Here is an 18474-nt window from a genome sequence, read left to right on the forward strand (position 1 = left end):
CTGGAAGAGCACAGCAATTCAGGCAGCATCCGAGGACAGGCAAAATCGACGTTTCGGCGCTTCAGGTTCTCTGCCTTTATTCCTGATGAAGGGCTTTTGCCCGAAACGTCGATTTTGCCTGTCCTCGGATGCTGCCTGAATTGCTGTGCTCTTCCAGCACCACTGATCCAGAATCTGGTTTCCAGCATCTGCAGTCATTGTTTTTACCTCAGGTACAATGAGCTGAGTCATTGAATCCCTACAATATGGAAGCAGGTCATTTGGCCATTAACCCTTTGAAGACCATCTCAACCAGACTCACCCCCATAATCCTGCATTTCCCACAGCTAACCCACCCAAGCCTGCACATCCCTGGACACAATGGGCAATCCACCCTAACCTGCACAAGGAAACCCACGCAGACATGGGGAGAATGTGCAAACTCTGCACAGTCACCTGAGGCTGGAATTGAACCTGGATCCCTGGTGCTGTGAGGCAGCAGTGATAACTACTGAGCCACCATGTCACCCAAAATGGGGGCAGGGGAATAAGGCCAAATGGATTGCTGTCTCAGAGCAACAGTACAGATGTGATGGGCTGAATGGTCAGAGGGCAGAGGAACAGGACAAAATGGAGATTTGTTTTCCAAGGGAAGGCACAACATACCATGGGTTAAAAGGGATAATTTTAAATAAAATTCATAACCCTCCCAGTGCAGCTTGACAAACAGTTTGAGCTGGCTCCATGCATCGGGTGTCTCAGTTGTAATTTTCAAAAATTAGGGGTTTTCAACCCTCACAGTTTGCAAGACAGTTCACCTACTGCAGTGAACACTGTCATTTTAAAAATAACCAGGTTCCTGGATAGTGTCATAAGGGTGTTAACACTGCATTAGCGCATATGCTAAAATTAGACACAAACACAATTACACCCTTTTCATAACCAGACTGTTCGGGGCAAGAGACTTTGAACTTTGGACTGAGCAAGGATAGAGAGAAAGTCCACCTGGGAGCTCTGGAGTAAGGCAAAATAATGTGGGTGCTGGGAATCTGAGACAAACTCGGCAGGTCTGGCAGCATCGGTGGAGAGAGAAACAGTTAATGTTTTTGAGTCCAGTGTAACTATACTTCTCCTGCATTTCTCCAGCAGTCTCTGTTTCTGTTTGTATTTGAAGACACTTGAAAATATCGCAGATTGTAGATTCAAATAAAGAGGCAGAGATGGTCTGGGTTAACTTACCAAGAGCAGCCGGATGGGAAAGGGTAATGGGAGTATTACAGTTGGTCATGGAGTTGGCACAGACAGGAGGATCATCCAGATCAACCTTGACCCTAACCTGACCCTGACCTTAAACCTGCTCCTACCCCTAACCTGACCCTGACTCTAACTCTGACCCTAACCATAACCATGACCCTGACCTTAACCCTAACCCTGACCCTAACCATGACCCTGACCCTAACCCTAACCTGACCCTAACCATAACCATGACCCTGACCCTAATCCTAACCTGACCCTGACCTTAACTCTGACCCTAACTCTAACTCTGACCCTAACTCTAACTCTGACCCTAACCCTAACCTGACCCTGGGTCTAACTCTGACCCTAACCCTGACCCTGACCATGATCTTAACCCTGACATTAAGCCTAACCCTAACCTTAACCCCAACTCTAACCCTAACCTTAACCCTTATCTGAAATGTGAACATAACAACCTGAGCTTAAAACTCTAAACTTAGCCCCAATACTTACCTTAGCCTTAACTCTAACCGTAATGCTAATCCTGATGTCAATTCTAACCTTGACCCTAACCCTGATCCTATTCTTAACCCAAACCTTAACTCTATCCTGTACTCCAACTTTAACCCTGACCTTAACTCTAACCCTAATGGGGGTGGTGTATAACCTGGATTTGTAGAGCGTTGAAGGTGAGAGATTAACAATTGGCTGAAACAATCAAAAGGGCAGTTTGGTTTGTCTGGACAGAAGGACAAAGGGGTGAGCTTTAAAACGAGAGCTGGATGGTTCCGAACCAATACCAGGAAACATGTCTCCATGTGTAACCCCCCCTCCCGGCACCCAGCTCGAACAGAAGCCATTGTGACTGGAGAGTAAATTAAACTGGATACACGTCTGTTTGGTATGGTTACTGAACCGTGATGGGCAGATCGAGGTGGGACACAGATCAGGTCATATGATGCTAATGCTCTCATGACACACTTCGGGAGCCTGTTTATTTTTAAAATGATACCTGTTTAATCGTTATAGCATGCTGGTTGGTGAACCGTCTTGTAAGCTCAAGTCCCAGGCTGAATAACGAAACAGGCTTGAGGTGATCACAAAAAACATCTATGCAGTACTTCTTAAAGAAAATGACGAGATTTCTGTGTCACAGGATCTGATTGATGACCTGAAGTATGAACTGACGGGAAAATTTGAGAGACTGATCATTGGCCTCATGAGACCTCCCGCAGTCTACGATGCCAAAGAGCTGAGAGACGCGATCAAGGTAAAGGTGTATTTGCATGTTTCTAGATACACTCCCAGGATGACCTAGTGAAAGGCTCCTGCAGATAAGACAGTACAGTATTGTCAGGGACACAGTACTGAGGGAGTGCTGCATTGTTGGAGATGCAGCACTAAGGGAGCATTGCATTGTCAGTGGAACAATACGGAGTGCCTAAGGTGAGCTGAAAATGTGTTGCTGGAAAAGCGCAGCAGGTCAGGCAGCATCCAAGAAGCAGGAGAATCGACGTTTCGGGCATGAGCCTTTCTTCATGATTCCTGAAGAAGGGCTCATGCCCGAAATGTCGATTCTCCTGCTCCTTGGATGCTGCCTAACCTGCTGCGCTTTTCCAGCAACACATTTACAGCTCTGATCTCCAGCATCTGCAGTCCTCACTTTCTTCTGGGAGTGCCTAAGGTACCATGGCTAATATCCAGTGATGATTAAGACGCATCTTTCCAGTATCCCAGGGCCAACATCCATCCCACAACCAACATCATTGAAAGGAAAAGAAGATTGTCTGGTCATTTTGTCACATTTCCATTTGTGGGGGATCTTGCTGTGTGCAGGTCACCTGGGCTACAGTTCCCACTCTGCAACAGTAACTTGACTTTCGAAAGTGCTTCATTTACTGTCAAGTGTCATGGGTCATCCTGAGGCTGCAAAAGGCGCTACAGAAATGTAATCCGTTTCATTTCAAAAGGGAAAATAATTTGAAGTCATTTATAACTCACGCCTTGTCAGAATCAAGTTGCTATGGCAATGGAGCAGTGATCAAATTGATCATGGGAGAGTTTTGCCAACTTCCTGCTGACAGAGACGGAGGTGATGGAGTCCAGAGTGTGGCGCTGGAAAAGCACAGCAGGTCAGGCAGCATCCGAGGAGCAGGAGAATCAACGTTTCAGGCATAAGTCCTTCATCAGGAATCAGGCGATAGGGTTAGGGTTTGGGTTAGGGTTGTGCCTGGCCTGCTGTGCTTTTCCAGCACCACACTCTTGACTTTGATCTCCAGCATCTGCAGTCCTCACTTTCCCCTTCACTGCGTTGTAGCCCAGAGTAAGAGGCAATGCTGTCAGTTCATCTTCCACTGTTTCAATTCAGGAGGTAAAATTTAATGAATTTGACAGCTGCCTAGCTGTCGGAAGAGAACTTGTATAATTAAAACCCAATTGATTCTCTGATTTTATTTTGGTAACGATACAAAGGAAGAAGTTCTATTACGAAACAGTCACAGGACGTCCAAAACCACTTCATTTTTTTGTGCATCCTTCATGAATTGTGGATGTCACTGGCAAGACCTACCCCTAATTGCCCTGGCAAAGGTTAGCTGCCTTTGTGAAACGCCACAATCCATGTGCTGTAGCTACACCCACAATGCCCTGAGGGAGGGAATTCTGGGATTTTTACCCAGCGACAGTGAAGGAATGGCGATATATTTCCGAGTCAGGATAGTGAGTGGCTTGGAGGGGAACTTGCAAGTGGTGGCATTCCCATGTATCTGCTGCCCTTGTCCTTCCAGGTGGTCAAGGTCATGGGTTTTGCAAAGTGATGCCACTTTGGTGAGTTGCTGCACTGCGCCTTGTTGATGGTATACCCTGTTGAGACTGAGCGCTGGTGGTGGTGAAGGGGGTGGATGTTGAAGATGGTAGATGGGGTGCCCAAGACAGTGAGCTGCTTTGTCATGACTGGTTTCAAGCTTCTTGAGTCTTGCTGGAGCTGCACCCATCCAGGCAAGTTGGAAGTTCTTGAACTTTCACCCAGTGACAGTGAAGGATCGCCGATATATTCCCAAGTCAGGATGGTGAGTTGCTTGGAGGGTGGTGTTCCCATGTGTCTACCCACCTTGCACTTCTAGAGGATAAAAGGTTTGGAAGGTGCTGTCGAAGGTGCTTTGGTCAATTTCTGCACTGCATCTTAAAAATAGCACACAGTGCTGTGACTGAGCGTTGGTGCTGGAGGGGGGAGTGAAATCGGATGTGGTGCCAGCCAAACTGTCTGGCTACTTCCTGGATGATGTGGAGCTCTTTAACTAACTCCAGAGAGTCAGAGACTCAAACACCTCACCCAGGCTGAGCCTACGTGTTGTACAGGGACAGTGTTGGCACGCTGGAGGAACCATCGCTTGAGTGAGTGGTTAAACTGAGGGCCCCATCGACCCTCTGTGGTGAGGGTAAAAGAAATCCCCGTGGCACTATTTAGGAGAACAAGGGGGGTTTCAGGGACGGAACCTGGAATCTGTGCGGTGCGTGCGGCTGAGACATTGGCTGGATAAAGTTCACACATCCCCAATTTGATTGTGTCTCTTTTCCCCTGGGCAGGGACTAGGCACAGACGAGAAAGCCTTGATTGAAATCCTTGCCTCCAGAAACAACAAGCAAATCCATGAGCTCACCGCAGCTTACAAAGAAGGTAGAGTTAATACTTGATGTAAACGTGACCTCATTGCACCAACATCTAGCCATCTATCACCACCATGGCTCCACACTCACAATGACTCCCAGAGAAACTAGGCTTCAATTGTATAATTCTCAGGTATGTTTGCATCTGTAATGTCCTCCACACCTACAACCCTTTGGAGGTCATAGAGTCATACAACACAGAAACAGACCCTTCGGTCCAACCAGTCCATGCTGACTATGGGTTTCCAAACTAAACTAATCCCACTGCCTGCACTTGGACCATATCCCTCCAAACATTTCTTATTCATGTGCTTATAAAATGATAAAAATCTTAAACTACGAAATGTAATGACTGTAAGAGATCTAGGAGTAAATCAAGAATTAAGCCTGACTCTCAGGAACAGCTGTGACACCCGTGCTACTCTCAGTCCATCATTTTGGTATCTGCGCTAATCTGATTTTGGTCTCTTGTACATCCCCAATTCACATCAGTGACCGTGCCTTCCAATAAACTTGAAATTCCACCTCTTGTTGCAACTTTCCGCCTCACGATCCTTCTCTCCTTCTTTAAGATGTTCCTGAAACCTGGCTCTGTGACCAGTGAATGGGCCGTCTGCCTAAATCGTGTCTCATGTAGCTCTGTGATGAATTTTGTTTGATTACACTTTTATGGAATGCCTTGAGATGTTTCTGTGTGCCAAAGACACTATATAAATGCAGGTGGTTGCAGCTGATTAAACAACACCTCCCTCCTCCGGCTGGGTACAATTTCTTGGATGATGGCCCCCCTCCAAATTCACCCTATCCATGTCCCTCATGATTTTATAAATGTCTATAAGGTCACCCTCAATCTCCTATGCTCCAGTGAAAAAAGTCCCATCCTATTCAGCCTATTTTTATAACTCAAACCTTCCATTCCTGATAAATTTTTTTTTAACCCTCTCCAATTTAACAATGTCCTTCCTATAATGAGGTGATCTGAACTACACACAGCACTCCATAAGAGGCCTCACCAATGTCTGGTACAAACGCAACATGACATCCCAACGTCTACACTCGAAGGTCTGGGCAGTGAAGGCAAGCATGCTAAAAGCTTTCTTCACACCCTGTCAAACTGTGACGCAAATTTCAAAGAATTAAGTACCTGACCCCCCTTGGTCTCTCTGTTCAACAACACTACCTAGGGCCCGGTATTTATGGTGTAAGGCCTGTAGTTGTTTGTTTTACCAAAATGCAATACTTCACGTTTATCCAAATTAAACTCCACCTGCCACTCCTCAGCCCTGACGTCTGTGTGTGTCATGTTTTACTCTGTAAATGTATGTTGAGTAGGATGCATTGACCAAATGGCTGTCTCGAATGTAATACGTTCTTGTCACCCTCATGGTAAAGACATTTTTGTTCTGAATTCCTAATTGGGATTCTTTGTGACTATCTGATATATCTGGCCACTAGCTTGAAATAGGAATATGTAACCTACCAAACTGATAGTATCTTGCTTACAGCTAATGGGATTTATTATCCTGGCGTTCCTTACAGTGTATGAGTCTGATGTGGAAGCAGACGTTGTTGGAGACACATCGGGACATTTTAAGAAGATGCTAGTGGTGCTTCTGCAGGTAAAAGCTACACCAAAGAAGAAGGATTTCAATTACACATTGGTTTGTGTGAACCTGGAAACAGGAAGAGACCATTCTGTCCTTCAGCCCTATTCTGTCATTCATTGAGGTTATGGTCGATCTGTGCTTAACTCTGTCCCCTCACCCTGGTTTCAGGTCCCTTATCTAGCGAGGTTTTATCAACCTTGGTACAGGTTTGGAACTCTCTTCCACAAACAGCAGTGGATGTTGGATCAGTTGTTAATTTTACATCCAAGGGAGAGAACTCTTTGTTAAGTAATGGCATTAAGGAATATGGGACGAAGGGGGGTATATGGAGTTAGGCCACAGATTAGGCCAGGATCTTACTGAATGGTGGGACAGGCTTGAGGGGCTGAATGGCCTACTCCTGTTCCTAAACTTACACATCAAGCGGCTTCTGTTTTTTTTGGTGCGAATGTGTTCCTCATTTTTTACCCTATGGAGAAACCACTCTATCAATTCCTTTCAAAAAGTTGAAAATCCCAATCGAAATATCCCTCAATCTCGAATGTTCCAGGTTTTGTGAATATCTGCTCCGTGTTCCCACATTTTGGAGAGACTCTCTAACCTGAGGAAACAGCCTCTCCACCTCTAACCTCTCATCCTCTCGAGCTATGAGAGACACCACAACGCAGACCATTCCCCAGCGACTGTCCCCCGATGTTTGATGTGTGAGGAGAGACAGTGAGTGGCGGAAGGTCATTCCACCTGAACAGCATCCCAATCACAAAGTAAAATGCAATGGATGCTGCAAATCTGAAATAAAAACAGTAAGTTGTAGAGAGATCCGAGCAGGTCTGGCAGCACTCTTCTTCTGAAGAGTCAGACTGGATTCGAAATGTGATCCCTATTTTTCTCTCTCCACAGACGATGCCAGACCTGCTGAGTTTATCCAGCATTCTCAGTTTTATTACAGATCACTCAGATCCTGTGTCACTATACATGGACATCACTAACAGAGAAACATAGAAACTAGGAGAAGGAAGAGGCCATTCGGCCCTTTGAGCCTTCTCTGCCATTCAATAGGATCATGAAGATCATCCAACGCAGTCCCCTGTTCCTGCTTTCTCCCCATTCCCTTTGATCCCTTTATCCCTAGAAATTATATCTAACTCCTTGTTGAAAACATTCAATGTTTTGGCCTCAACTATATTCCGTGGCAGAGAATCCCACAGGCTCCCCACTCTCTGGGTGAAGACATTTCTCCTCAGCTCAGTCCGAAATGGTTTACCCTGTATCCTTAGACTGTGACCCCTGGTTCAGGACCCCCTGGTTATTGGGAACATCCTCCTTGTCATGTCCTAATCGAACTTCAGAGGGTTTTGTGAACTTTCCCCCTCATTTTACCTAACTCCAGTGAACATAATCTGAACCAATCCAGTCTGTCTTCATACGTCAGCCCTGCCACCCCAGGAATCTGTCTGGGAAACCCTCAGTGCACTCCCTTTGTTGCCGCCAGAATATCCTTCCTTAGATAAGGAGATGGAAATTGCACACAATACTTAATAGTTCTTGGTGCTAAAAGGATCAAAGGGAATGGGGAGAAAGCAAGAATGGGGACTGAGTTGGATGATCAGCCAAGATCATATTCAATGGCGGAGCAGACTCGAAGGGCCGAATGGCCTACTACTGTTCCTAGTTTCTGTGTCTCTGTGACTTAGTGCCACTCCTACTCTTCTCCTGTTAAAGCAGCTCTCTCCCAATCTCCCATTCATTAATTGTTTATACATACATCACCATAAAAGTATTAAACATTAAGATCCAGAGACAAAGTACAGCATGCATCTATCTGCAATATACAATAGAGGAACTATACCTTTTTTTTTCCCTCATCCCACCTTTGTGTTTCGTCTCGGTTAATTACCCTGTCCTCAGATCATCAACCCTCCCAAAAAACACTGGAAACAATTTCTCATTGTTTAATTTATCAAAAACTCTTAATGACTTTAAACAGCTCGATCAACTCTCCCCGAACTTGCTTGACTTAAAAGAGAGCGATCCTAGTTACGGAACCGACTCACCACAGCCCAGTTCCATTTGCACTAAACCTCCTTGGACCCTGGTCTAAGACCTTGATGTCCTTCTGAAAGGGTCCAGAATGTGGAAATAATTCTTATTCTGTGGACCGGGTGAAGTAAAACTGAATTCATCCTGCACAGGCAGATACCTCTGTCCTTCCTCCATTTTCCACCCATTGTGACTGATGAATGTTCATTGGGAAATGAGTTGAAAGTACAGGTCTAATTGGACAGCAGGAAGGGCCTCCTGCTTTCCCAGCCCAGCAAATAAAACCTCAAGTGGCATTCCTCTTTGGTTATTCGATTCCTTGTTTTTCTAGGGGACCAGGGAAGCAGACGATGTAGTGAGTGAGGATCTCGTGGATCAGGATGCAAAGGTAGGTGCAGTCCGTGGGCTTGGATCTCCAAAATGAGCCTTCGCTCATCTCCCCAGCACCGACCATGCCCACGTGATTCTCAGTGTTTGGGCCCAGTGCGAGACCAGGCTGCATTGCTGATGTAGGCCCAATGGGGACACACAGGGAGTGGTGGCAGAGTCGGGTTTGGGCCAGTCCGGTACCTGGAGGCATTGGTGACATCTGCTTTGGCGAGGTCTGGCGAGGACTCATAGTGGCGAGGGTGTTGGCGTGGGCGGCCTATCCGGGGGCGGGGGATATGGCGAGGGGAAATTGTGCCTGACCACTAGGCCCAAGGCCTCATAATGGTGCACTTAACAAGAAGGACTATAAAGGAGAAAGTGAAGTCTGCAGATGCTGGAGATCAGAGCTGAGAGTGTGGTGCTGGAAAAGCACATCAGATCAGGCAGCATCCAAGGAGCAGGAGAATTGACGTTTTGGGCAAAAGCCCTTCATCAGTTGTTGAACACTTCTTACCTTTATTTCTTTATTCTTCTGCCTTTTGGCTTTGTTTTCTTTGTTTTAAGATAGACAGTGGCGACACCATATAACAGTTTTCACTATATATTGTAACAAGAAACATGTGATAAATAAATTAAATCTAAACGGTGATGGCTGTAGTTAAGGCCTGAAGTTTGTGGGGGAGGTGGTTCAGGGAGTGATGGCATAGTCGTGTTATCTCTGAACTGGTAATTGAGGGATCCAGGCAATGGTTATGAAGGTCTGGGTTCAAATCCCAGTGTGGAGGAATTTTAATTCCAGATATTTTTAAAATCAACATCTAAGGATAACTGTGAAATCATTGTAAAATCCCATCGGGTTACCCCTGAGGAAAGGAAATCTCTCGTTCTTACCTGGTCTGGCCTGCATGTGTTTCCAAACCCACTGCAATGCGGCTAACTCTTCATTGCCTTCTGAAATGGCCCTAGCAATCCCCTCCCGTTGTAGCAAACCATTGAAAAGGACACCGGGACGGTAGGACACACTCAAGAGGGAGTTGCCCTGGAGCCCTCAGCATTGACCCTCATGAAGTCTCATAGCATCACGTCAAATATCGGCAAGGAAATTTCCAGCATGACCCACTCCAGGTGCTCCGGTTCCCTCCCACAGTCCAAAGATGTGCAGGTTAGGTGGATTGGCTGTGGGAAATAACCCCATAGCGTGCAGGTTAGATAGATTAGCCATGGGAAATGCAGGGTTATAGGGATAGGGTAGGGGTTTGGGTCTGGGTGGGATGCTCTTTGAAGGGTCAGTGTGTTCTCGACGGGCCGAACGGCCTGTTTACACACTGTAGGGATTCTATGATTCTCTGATAAAGCATTGAGAAATATGCAGGAAAAAGGAAGTGGAACTGAAATATAAATCCGACTCCGAACTGATAGAATGGTGAAGCATAACCGAGGGGCTGAATGGTCTCTTCCCATTTATTCCTAATGTTCCCCTGTTTCTGTTCCACAGGAGCTGTATGAAGCTGGAGAGTTACAGTGGGGAACTACAGAGAGTTCGTTCATTACTATCCTCGGAAACCGGAGCTATTGTCACCTTCAGTTGGGTACAGTGACTGAATGATTGAGTGGTTGATAAGTAGCTCCTGATCTATCAATATCCCAGTGTATTAAACACTAACACCCATTCATGCCCCAAACTTCCTCAGCCCATTGGCTGAATCGGTTCCTCCATGTTAGAGCCATTTATCTCACAGCTTTCCATTGATGCTGGCCCCTAGCTACTACAGACAAGACCACCTCAAACAGAACAATCAGTGCCCCCTGCTGGACAGGTGGCCCCACTGACTTTCACACTGTCACCCCTGTGTCCAAGTGGACGCAAGTGTATACGTGTGTGTCTGAGCATACAGTGACCATTGTGAGAACACAGAAGCGTGTGTGTGTGGTCTGTGACTGTGTGTATGTGTGTTCCTGTCTATGTGAGAGAGAATGTGTGCCTATACGGTGTTAAAAATCACACAACACCAGGTTATAGTCCAACAGATTTATTGGAAGCAGTAGTTTTTCGAGTGTTGTGCACCTCCAAATCGTGTATATTGTTTGTGTGTGCATGTATGTTTCTATATGTGTACCTGTGTGTTAAATGCTTCTCTATGGGAGAGAATGAGAGTGTGTGTATGTGTGTATCTGTGAGAATGTGTGTTAATGTGTGTGTGTGTGCCCGTGAGAGAGAATGTGTGGGTGAATTTAATCACGTCACTGATCTCACTACTTGCTATGTTCCTCAGTTTTCGATGAGTATCAGAAGATCGCTGGGAAGGAGATTGAAGAGAGTTTGAGGGGTGAACTCTCGGGTGACTTTGAGAAGCTGATGCTTGCTGTGGGTAAGAGTTAATGTGCTTCCTGAGTGCTGGAGGTTAAAAAGCCTGGTTTCCTAGCTAATTGAGGGCATGCAACCTGTATGCTAATGTGGTCAAGCTGGGGTTGGTTAAGTGAAATAGGAAATTAGGTGAAGGGGTGGCTCAGTGAAGATGCCATGGCAGACATTTGAGGAGATATTTCCAACATTTGGTGCAGGACAAGTAAGACTCAAGGAGAATTTATATTGAACAGAATATAAAAACCATTAAAGAATTATTTTTTTAAAAAGATGGACTTAAAAGTATGAGAGATAGCTAGAAATATAAAAGATGACAACAAGAAATTCTACAGGTCTTTAAAATGGAAAAAGGAAACTAAAGTGAACATTGATTCTCCAGGGAGAGAGTCTGGCAATTAATAATACAAAATAAAGAAATGGCCAATGCATTGACATTTCATGTCTGACTTCACTCTAAAACAAATAAATAACATTGCAGAAATAAATAATAGTGTAGTAGCACGGAATATAAACATTGTTAAATGGGAGACTAGATTTGGAAGCTTTTTGTCCTGCACTCATCAGAACGAGAAGGCAAGAAAAAAGACACTGTTTTATACAAGATGAGAAGAAGCTGCTGATTGGTCAGGCCATCACTGCCACAGAGATGTTGCGAGAGCAGTTAACTGTCAATCTTAATTGTTAGACCGGGCAGGTCGATTCTGCTGAGAGACTGTTAAGGTGCAGTGGTAGTGTCTCTACCTCTGAACCAGGACACCTGGGTGCAAGTGCCACCTGCTCCAGAGGTGCGTAATAACACCTCTGAACAGGTCGATTGGAAAGTATCTACAGCAACTGCTGAGGGAAAGTAAAACTGGTTTTCTACAGGCTTCAAGTGGCCTTTATCGCAAAGCGCAGGGAGAGAGCTGGTGGTTGGTCTGTCCTGAATCACTCAGCCACCTGATCACATAGTTGAGGACTTCTATCATCAATAACTGGCCACTTGCGCTCAAACCAATTTTTGTTGCCAACTAGAGCTCCATTTGTACAAGATCCCCTTAGCTCCAGTTTATTTGCAAACTAAACTTCCATTACTGCTTGAACAAGCAGCTGTCCCAATGATGCCTGCCATGAGGGTCAACTTACTTGCTTTTCAAAACATTCAGCAATTCTTACAAAACACTGGTTTTAAACGTCATAATTTGAAAGTGCCGGTGTTGAACTGGGGTGGACAAAGTTAAAAATCACACAGCACCAGGTTATAGTCCAACAGGTTTATTTGGAGGCACTAGCTTTCGGAGCGACACTCCTTCGTCAGACAACCACCTGATGAAGGAGCAGCGCACCGAAAGTTAGTGCCTCCAACTAAACCTGTTAGACTATAACCTGGTGCTGTGTGATTTTTAACTTGGTTTTAAAATAACATAGAACTGTACAGCACAGGAATAGGCCCTTCGGCTACGATGTTGTGCCAAACATGATACCAAATTAAACTAATCCCTTCTACCTGCCCTTGGTCCATGTCCCTCCATTCCTTGCATATCCACGTGCTTATCTAACAGTCTCTTAACCTCCCCATCGTACCTGCTTCCACCACCATCCCCTGGCAGCACGTTCCACACTCCTACCACACTCTGTGTAAAAACACACCTGTCCCTCACATCTCCTTTAAACTTTCCTCCTCTCACCTCAAATGCATGGCCCCCTAGTTCGAGACATTCCAACTCTGGAAGAAGATTCTGACCATCAATCCCATCTATGCATCACATAATTTTATAGACCTCTGTCAAGTTTCCCCTCAGCCTCTGCCGCTCCAGAGAAAACTACCTGAGGTTTTCCAGCCTCTCCGTACAGCTCATACCCTGTAATCCAGGCAGCATCCCGGTAACCCTCTCCTGCACTCTCTCTACAGCCTCCACATCCTTCCTGTGATGTGGCAATCAGACCCGAACACAGTGCTCTAAGTGTGGCCGAGCCAAAGTTTTATAAAGCATGTTAGCATGCTTCACAAAGGGTTCTTTCTCATTTCAGCCCATAATTTTAAAAAGCGCGAAAATAAGAAGATCTGGTCCTTTTCATTACAAATTCCCTTTTCTTCCTACATAAAACTGTTTCAGTGGCACCGTCAATGCCCAAATGAATGGCATTGCCATGATCTAGCTAACGCCTTTGTTGGTTGGCATGAGAGGTTTATCCTTGATAGAAAGATCACTAGCCTGCTAACCCTTCACCTACACCGATCCATTGTCCCCCCACCAAGAACCCTGGCTGACCCCATTTGATTCTCATTCAGCCCAACAAGTCCAAACCAACCCTCCGAAGAGTAACCCACCCAGCCCCGTTCCCCTACCCTACATTTACCCCTGACTAATGCACCTAACACCACGGGCAATTTAGCATGGCCAATCCACCTAAGCTGCACATCTTTGGATTGTGGGAGGAAACGGGAGTACTTGGAGGAAGCCCACGCAGACACGGGGAGAATGTGCAAACTCCACACAGACAGTCGCCCGAGGTGGGAATCAAACCCAGGTCCCAGGCACTGTGAGGCAGTAGTGCTAACCACTGAGCCACTAGGCCACCTCAGAAAGCCTGTACCTGTCCTGCACACATGACTCAACACCGTACAAGACCTGGAAATGTACACGTTTCCTTGTGAGCTTGTACCACACAATTATCACAAAGTTCCAGTGTCACCAATCACTGCCTTTAATGGCTTCAGTTGGTTGGCAAGATACAATGAACGGAGTGCCACAGGCATTAGCGCTAAGGCCTCACTTATTCCTGTATCATTGGCTTGGAGGAAAGGATCCGAATGTTTGGCGCTGGATTTTCCGGAGAGGCAAAGCTGAGTGGGAGAGTGAGTTGCAATGAGGACGGAGAATAAGAAACCTGGACAGGTTGTGTGAAGGGACAAAAGATGGAGAAAGTGGAGAATATTCTGGGAAAATGTGAACTTGTCAACGTTGTCAGGAAGAGTACAAGAACAATATTATTGAAAAGGATCGAGATTTCGGAATTCTGTAGAACAGAGGGATCTGGGTGTACTGGTCCATGGGTTACATAATGTTAGTCTGTAGGTATAGCAAGTGATTCAGAGGTTAAATGGAATGTTGGGATTTCATACAACGGAGTGGAATTCAAAGGTTATGCAATCGTTGTACATGACATTTGGTGAGAGCACACCTTCTTGAAACATACAAGATCCTTACAACTAGGGTGGAGTCACAGGGAGACAGGGTGGTAAAGAAGATGTTTGGCACATTTACTTTCATTGGGCAGTGCCAGGAGTTGGGAGGTGATGTTGTACAGGACATTGGTTAGACCACTTTTAGAATACTGTGTTCAATTCTGATGTCTCTGTTCGAGTAAGGATATTGATAAACTTGAGAGGTGCAGAAAAGATTTACAAGGATGTTGCCAAGGTTGAAGGGTTTGAGCTACAGGGAGAGGCTGAATAGGCTGGGACTGTTTTCCCTGGAGCGTTGGAGGTTGAGGGAAGACCTTATAGAAGTTTATAAAATCAAGAGGGGCATGGATAGGGTGAATAGTCAAGATCTTTTCCCCAGGGTAGGGGAGTCCAGAACTAGAGGGCATAGGTTTAAGATGAGAGGGGAAAGATTTAAAAGGGACCTAATGGGGCAACTCTTTCACACAGAGGGTGGTGTGTGTATGGAATGAGCTGCCAGAGGAAGTGTTGGAGGCTGGTACATTTGAGTTGGACCGAAGGGTTTGTTTCCATGCTGTGTATCTCTATGACTCTATGGCTGTATGAGACAGTTTAAAAATAAGGAGTCTCCCACCTCAAATGGAGATGATGGGAATGAGTCTTCTGTCAGTGGGTCGTTAGTCTGTGGAATTCCACTTGGTAGTGGAGCATGGGGCATTGAATATTTTTAAGATGGAGTTGGATTCTTGATGAAAATGGGAATGATGAAGCAGGATTGAGGGCTGAATGGCCAGTGCTGACTCCTAATCTGTATGTCCAGAGACAGTGAGTGTGAAGATGCTGCTCAATTCTCAATCAGCAATTCAGTGATCCTCCAGGCAGGCAGTTCGAGTACAGGAGCAGGGATGTTTTGCTGCAACTGTACGGGGGACTTGGTGAGACCAGACCTGGAGAACTGTGTGCAGTTTAGTCTCCTTGGCTGAGGAAGGGTGTTCTGGTGATGGAGGGAGTGCAATGAAGACTGATTCCTGGGATGGCCGGACTGATGTAGTTAGGACTATATTCAGTTTAGGAGAATTTTTGATTTAATTTATTACTGTCACATGTACAATGAAAAGTTTTGTATGCAGCAAGGTTAGATCATACCACACAAAGTGCATCAAGGTAATAAAGCAAAGTGAGGAATACAATGTTACGACTGTGGAGAAGGTGCACAAAGAGAGAGATCGATATTAAATGTAGAATTTGAGAGGTCCAAAGAGTGAGGGGTGATCTTGTAGAAATCTATAAAATTCTAACAGGATTAGACAGGACAGATACAGGAGGATGGTCCTGATGATTGGTGAGCCCAGAACCCGGAGTGGGGGAGGGGGGTAGGTGAAGGGGTGATTACAGTCTAAGGATACAGGGTAGGCCTTTTACGATTGAGCTGAGGAGAAATGTCTTCACCCAGAAAAAGGGAAGCCTGTGGAATTCTCTGGTTAAGGCCAAAACGTTGAATGTTTTCAAGGAGGAGTTAGATACTGTTCTTAACGCTAAAGCGACCAAAGGGAATGGGGAGAAAGCGAGAACAGGGGACTGAGTTCAGCCATGATCCTATTGAATGGCAGAGCAGGCTCGAAGGGCCGAATGGCCTCCTCTTGCTCCTATCTTGCAGATTCTTAGTACAACATTTAACTCCTTTCACAAGGTGGTGTCTGGGCTACACCAGTGTTTCTGGTTAACAACCCTGTCTTGGCCACATTGAAGGATCTACTGCTCAAGGAGAAAACCAGTGACTTACACCCGGACAGAATTATTGCTGTTTCAGCTGAGCGTCCCAGTCTAGTTGTACAAGTGATATTGGGGAGTTGGGATTTACTCAATAATCGCAGCACTAGCCCTTGTAAAACACTCCGCACTGTGAAACCCTGACCTCCTTATCCTGTCTACCTGGTTAATCACTGGGATTATCGTCATGTTATTCCATCACGGCCCCCAGTTCAACTGAAATATAGTTTAATGAGCCTTCCCCATTGGGTAGAATTCTCTATTAACTTGTGCCTTTTTGCTTTTTGAATTCCGCAGTCCGATGTGCCAGAAATACCCAGGAATATTTCGCTTCCAGACTATACAAGGCGATGAAGGTAAAGCAGCCAAGGTCTACCACATTTGAACATAAGCAATAGGAGTAGGGGAAGGCCATTCAGCCCCTTGAACCGTGCTGCACTGGCCAATAAAACCCTGGCTGATCTTTGACGTTAACCCCCACACCCCTCTGCACTGTTGAAAATTCCTCAGCATTTCCCAGAATAATCCCATCCTTCAGAATGTGCTTCTGAAGAGCAGATCCTTTAGTTATGTTGCAAATGTCCCAGTGTAATGAAAGACTTCAGGAACTTCCCAAATCAGTTTTCCAAGGTCTGTGGCTGACAGTGACTAGGGCAGGATTCATTGTCCGTCTCTAATTGCCTGGGAGCAGGAGGTGATGGTGACCTGTCTTCCTAAACCCTTCCAGTCCACATCTTGAATAATAATGTTCTCTGGGTTCAACTGAATGACTTGCTGGGGAGTCACATCTCGGCCTCCCAGGTTAAGGACAGTAGACATTGTTCTCTTGAGGGAGGGTAGTGAATCATACAGGTTTTTACAGCTATCCTACAGTTTCTTTGTCTATTTATCCTATCCAAGCCCCTCATGATTTTATAAACCTCTTTAAGGTCACCCCTCAGCCTCCAACGCTCCAGGGAAAACAGCCCCAGCCTGTTCAGCCTCTCCCTATAGCTCAGATCCTCCAACCCTGGCAACATCCTTGTAAATCTTTTCTGAACCCTTTCAAGTTTCACAACATCTTTCCGATAGGAAGGAGACCAGAATTGCACGCAATATTCCAAAAGCGGCCTAACCAATATCCTGTACAGTTGCAACATGACCTCCCAACTCCTGTACTCAATACTCTGACCAATAAAGGAAAGCATACCAAAAGCCACCTTCACTATCCTATCTACCTGCGACTCCACTTTCAAGGAGCTATGAACCTGCACTCCAAGGTCTCTTTGTTCAGCAACACTCCCTCGGACCTTACCATTAAGTGTATAATTCCTGCTAAGATTTGCTTTCCCAAAATGCAACACCTCGCATTTATCTGAATTAAACTCCATCTGCCACTTCTCAGCCCATTGGCCCATCTGGTCATCTGAGGTAACCTGTTGTAATCTGAGGTAACCCTCTTCGCTGTCCACTACACTCCAATTTTGGTGTCATCTGCAAACTTACTAACTGTACCTCTTATGCTTGCATCCAAATCATTTATAGAAATGACAAAAAATAGTAGACCCAGCACCGATCTTTGTGGCACTCCACTGGTCACAGGCCTCCAGTCTGAAAAACAACCCTCCACCACCACCCTCTGTTTTCCATCTTTGAGCCAGTTCTGTATCCAAATGGCTAGTTCTCCCTGTATTCCATGAGATCTAACCTTGCTCACCAGTCCTTGTCCATTTGGAGAAGATACACGGCAATTCAAGGCTCATGCATCAAACTGTTTACAGAGTGAATAATCACTGAAGTGTCATTTTGTCTCTCTCCTTCTCTCCCCTCTCCCTGCCGTCCACTGTCTGTCTCTCTCCCTCCCTCTCTTCGATCCCCTCTTCCCCCTCCCCTCATCCCTGTGTCTCTCTCTCTCTCTCTCTCTATCTTCCCTCTCCCACACAGGGGATGGGGACAAGGGACAACACTCTGATCCGAATCATGATTTCTCGTAGTGAGATCGACATGTTGGACATCAGGGAGGAATTCCGAATGAAGTACGAGAAATCGCTGCACAGTATGATAAGGGTGAGTGCCCGTGCCCATGGGGCAGCTACAGCTTGAGGTGAGCAGGTGGTCTCTGACCAATCTGGGACAATCAATCATTCCAAGTGGATTCTCCTAGCGGCACTGCACCGCTCCAGGGCTGGGGGAGGCCAGCCAGAGCCCCTGCCCCTGTTTGTGAGCTATCCCCATGTGTCTGGGGGTGTGTGCGTCTCCACTCATATGTGTTTGTCTGTGAATATGTTTCTGGGGACTTGTGTGTTTGTGCCCAT

The 18474-nt window shown here is 45.8% G+C and overlaps 1 protein-coding gene across 1 annotated transcript in view; it reads left to right on the forward strand.

Moving 5' to 3' along the window:
* The window catches only part of LOC122556442 (annexin A6-like), a 58049-nt gene that overhangs the window by 38828 nt on the left and 747 nt on the right, over nt 1–18474 (forward strand). The window contains exons 5-12 of the mRNA XM_043703091.1: nt 2372–2485; nt 4801–4891; nt 6421–6500; nt 8860–8916; nt 10393–10486; nt 11171–11266; nt 16478–16536; nt 18104–18226. Coding sequence (XP_043559026.1) covers nt 2372–2485; nt 4801–4891; nt 6421–6500; nt 8860–8916; nt 10393–10486; nt 11171–11266; nt 16478–16536; nt 18104–18226 — 714 coding nt within the window. The remainder of the gene's footprint in view (nt 1–2371; nt 2486–4800; nt 4892–6420; nt 6501–8859; nt 8917–10392; nt 10487–11170; nt 11267–16477; nt 16537–18103; nt 18227–18474) is intronic.

The sequence above is a fragment of the Chiloscyllium plagiosum genome, chromosome 14 (genome assembly GCF_004010195.1).
Source record: "Chiloscyllium plagiosum isolate BGI_BamShark_2017 chromosome 14, ASM401019v2, whole genome shotgun sequence".
Lineage (NCBI taxonomy): Eukaryota > Metazoa > Chordata > Chondrichthyes > Orectolobiformes > Hemiscylliidae > Chiloscyllium > Chiloscyllium plagiosum.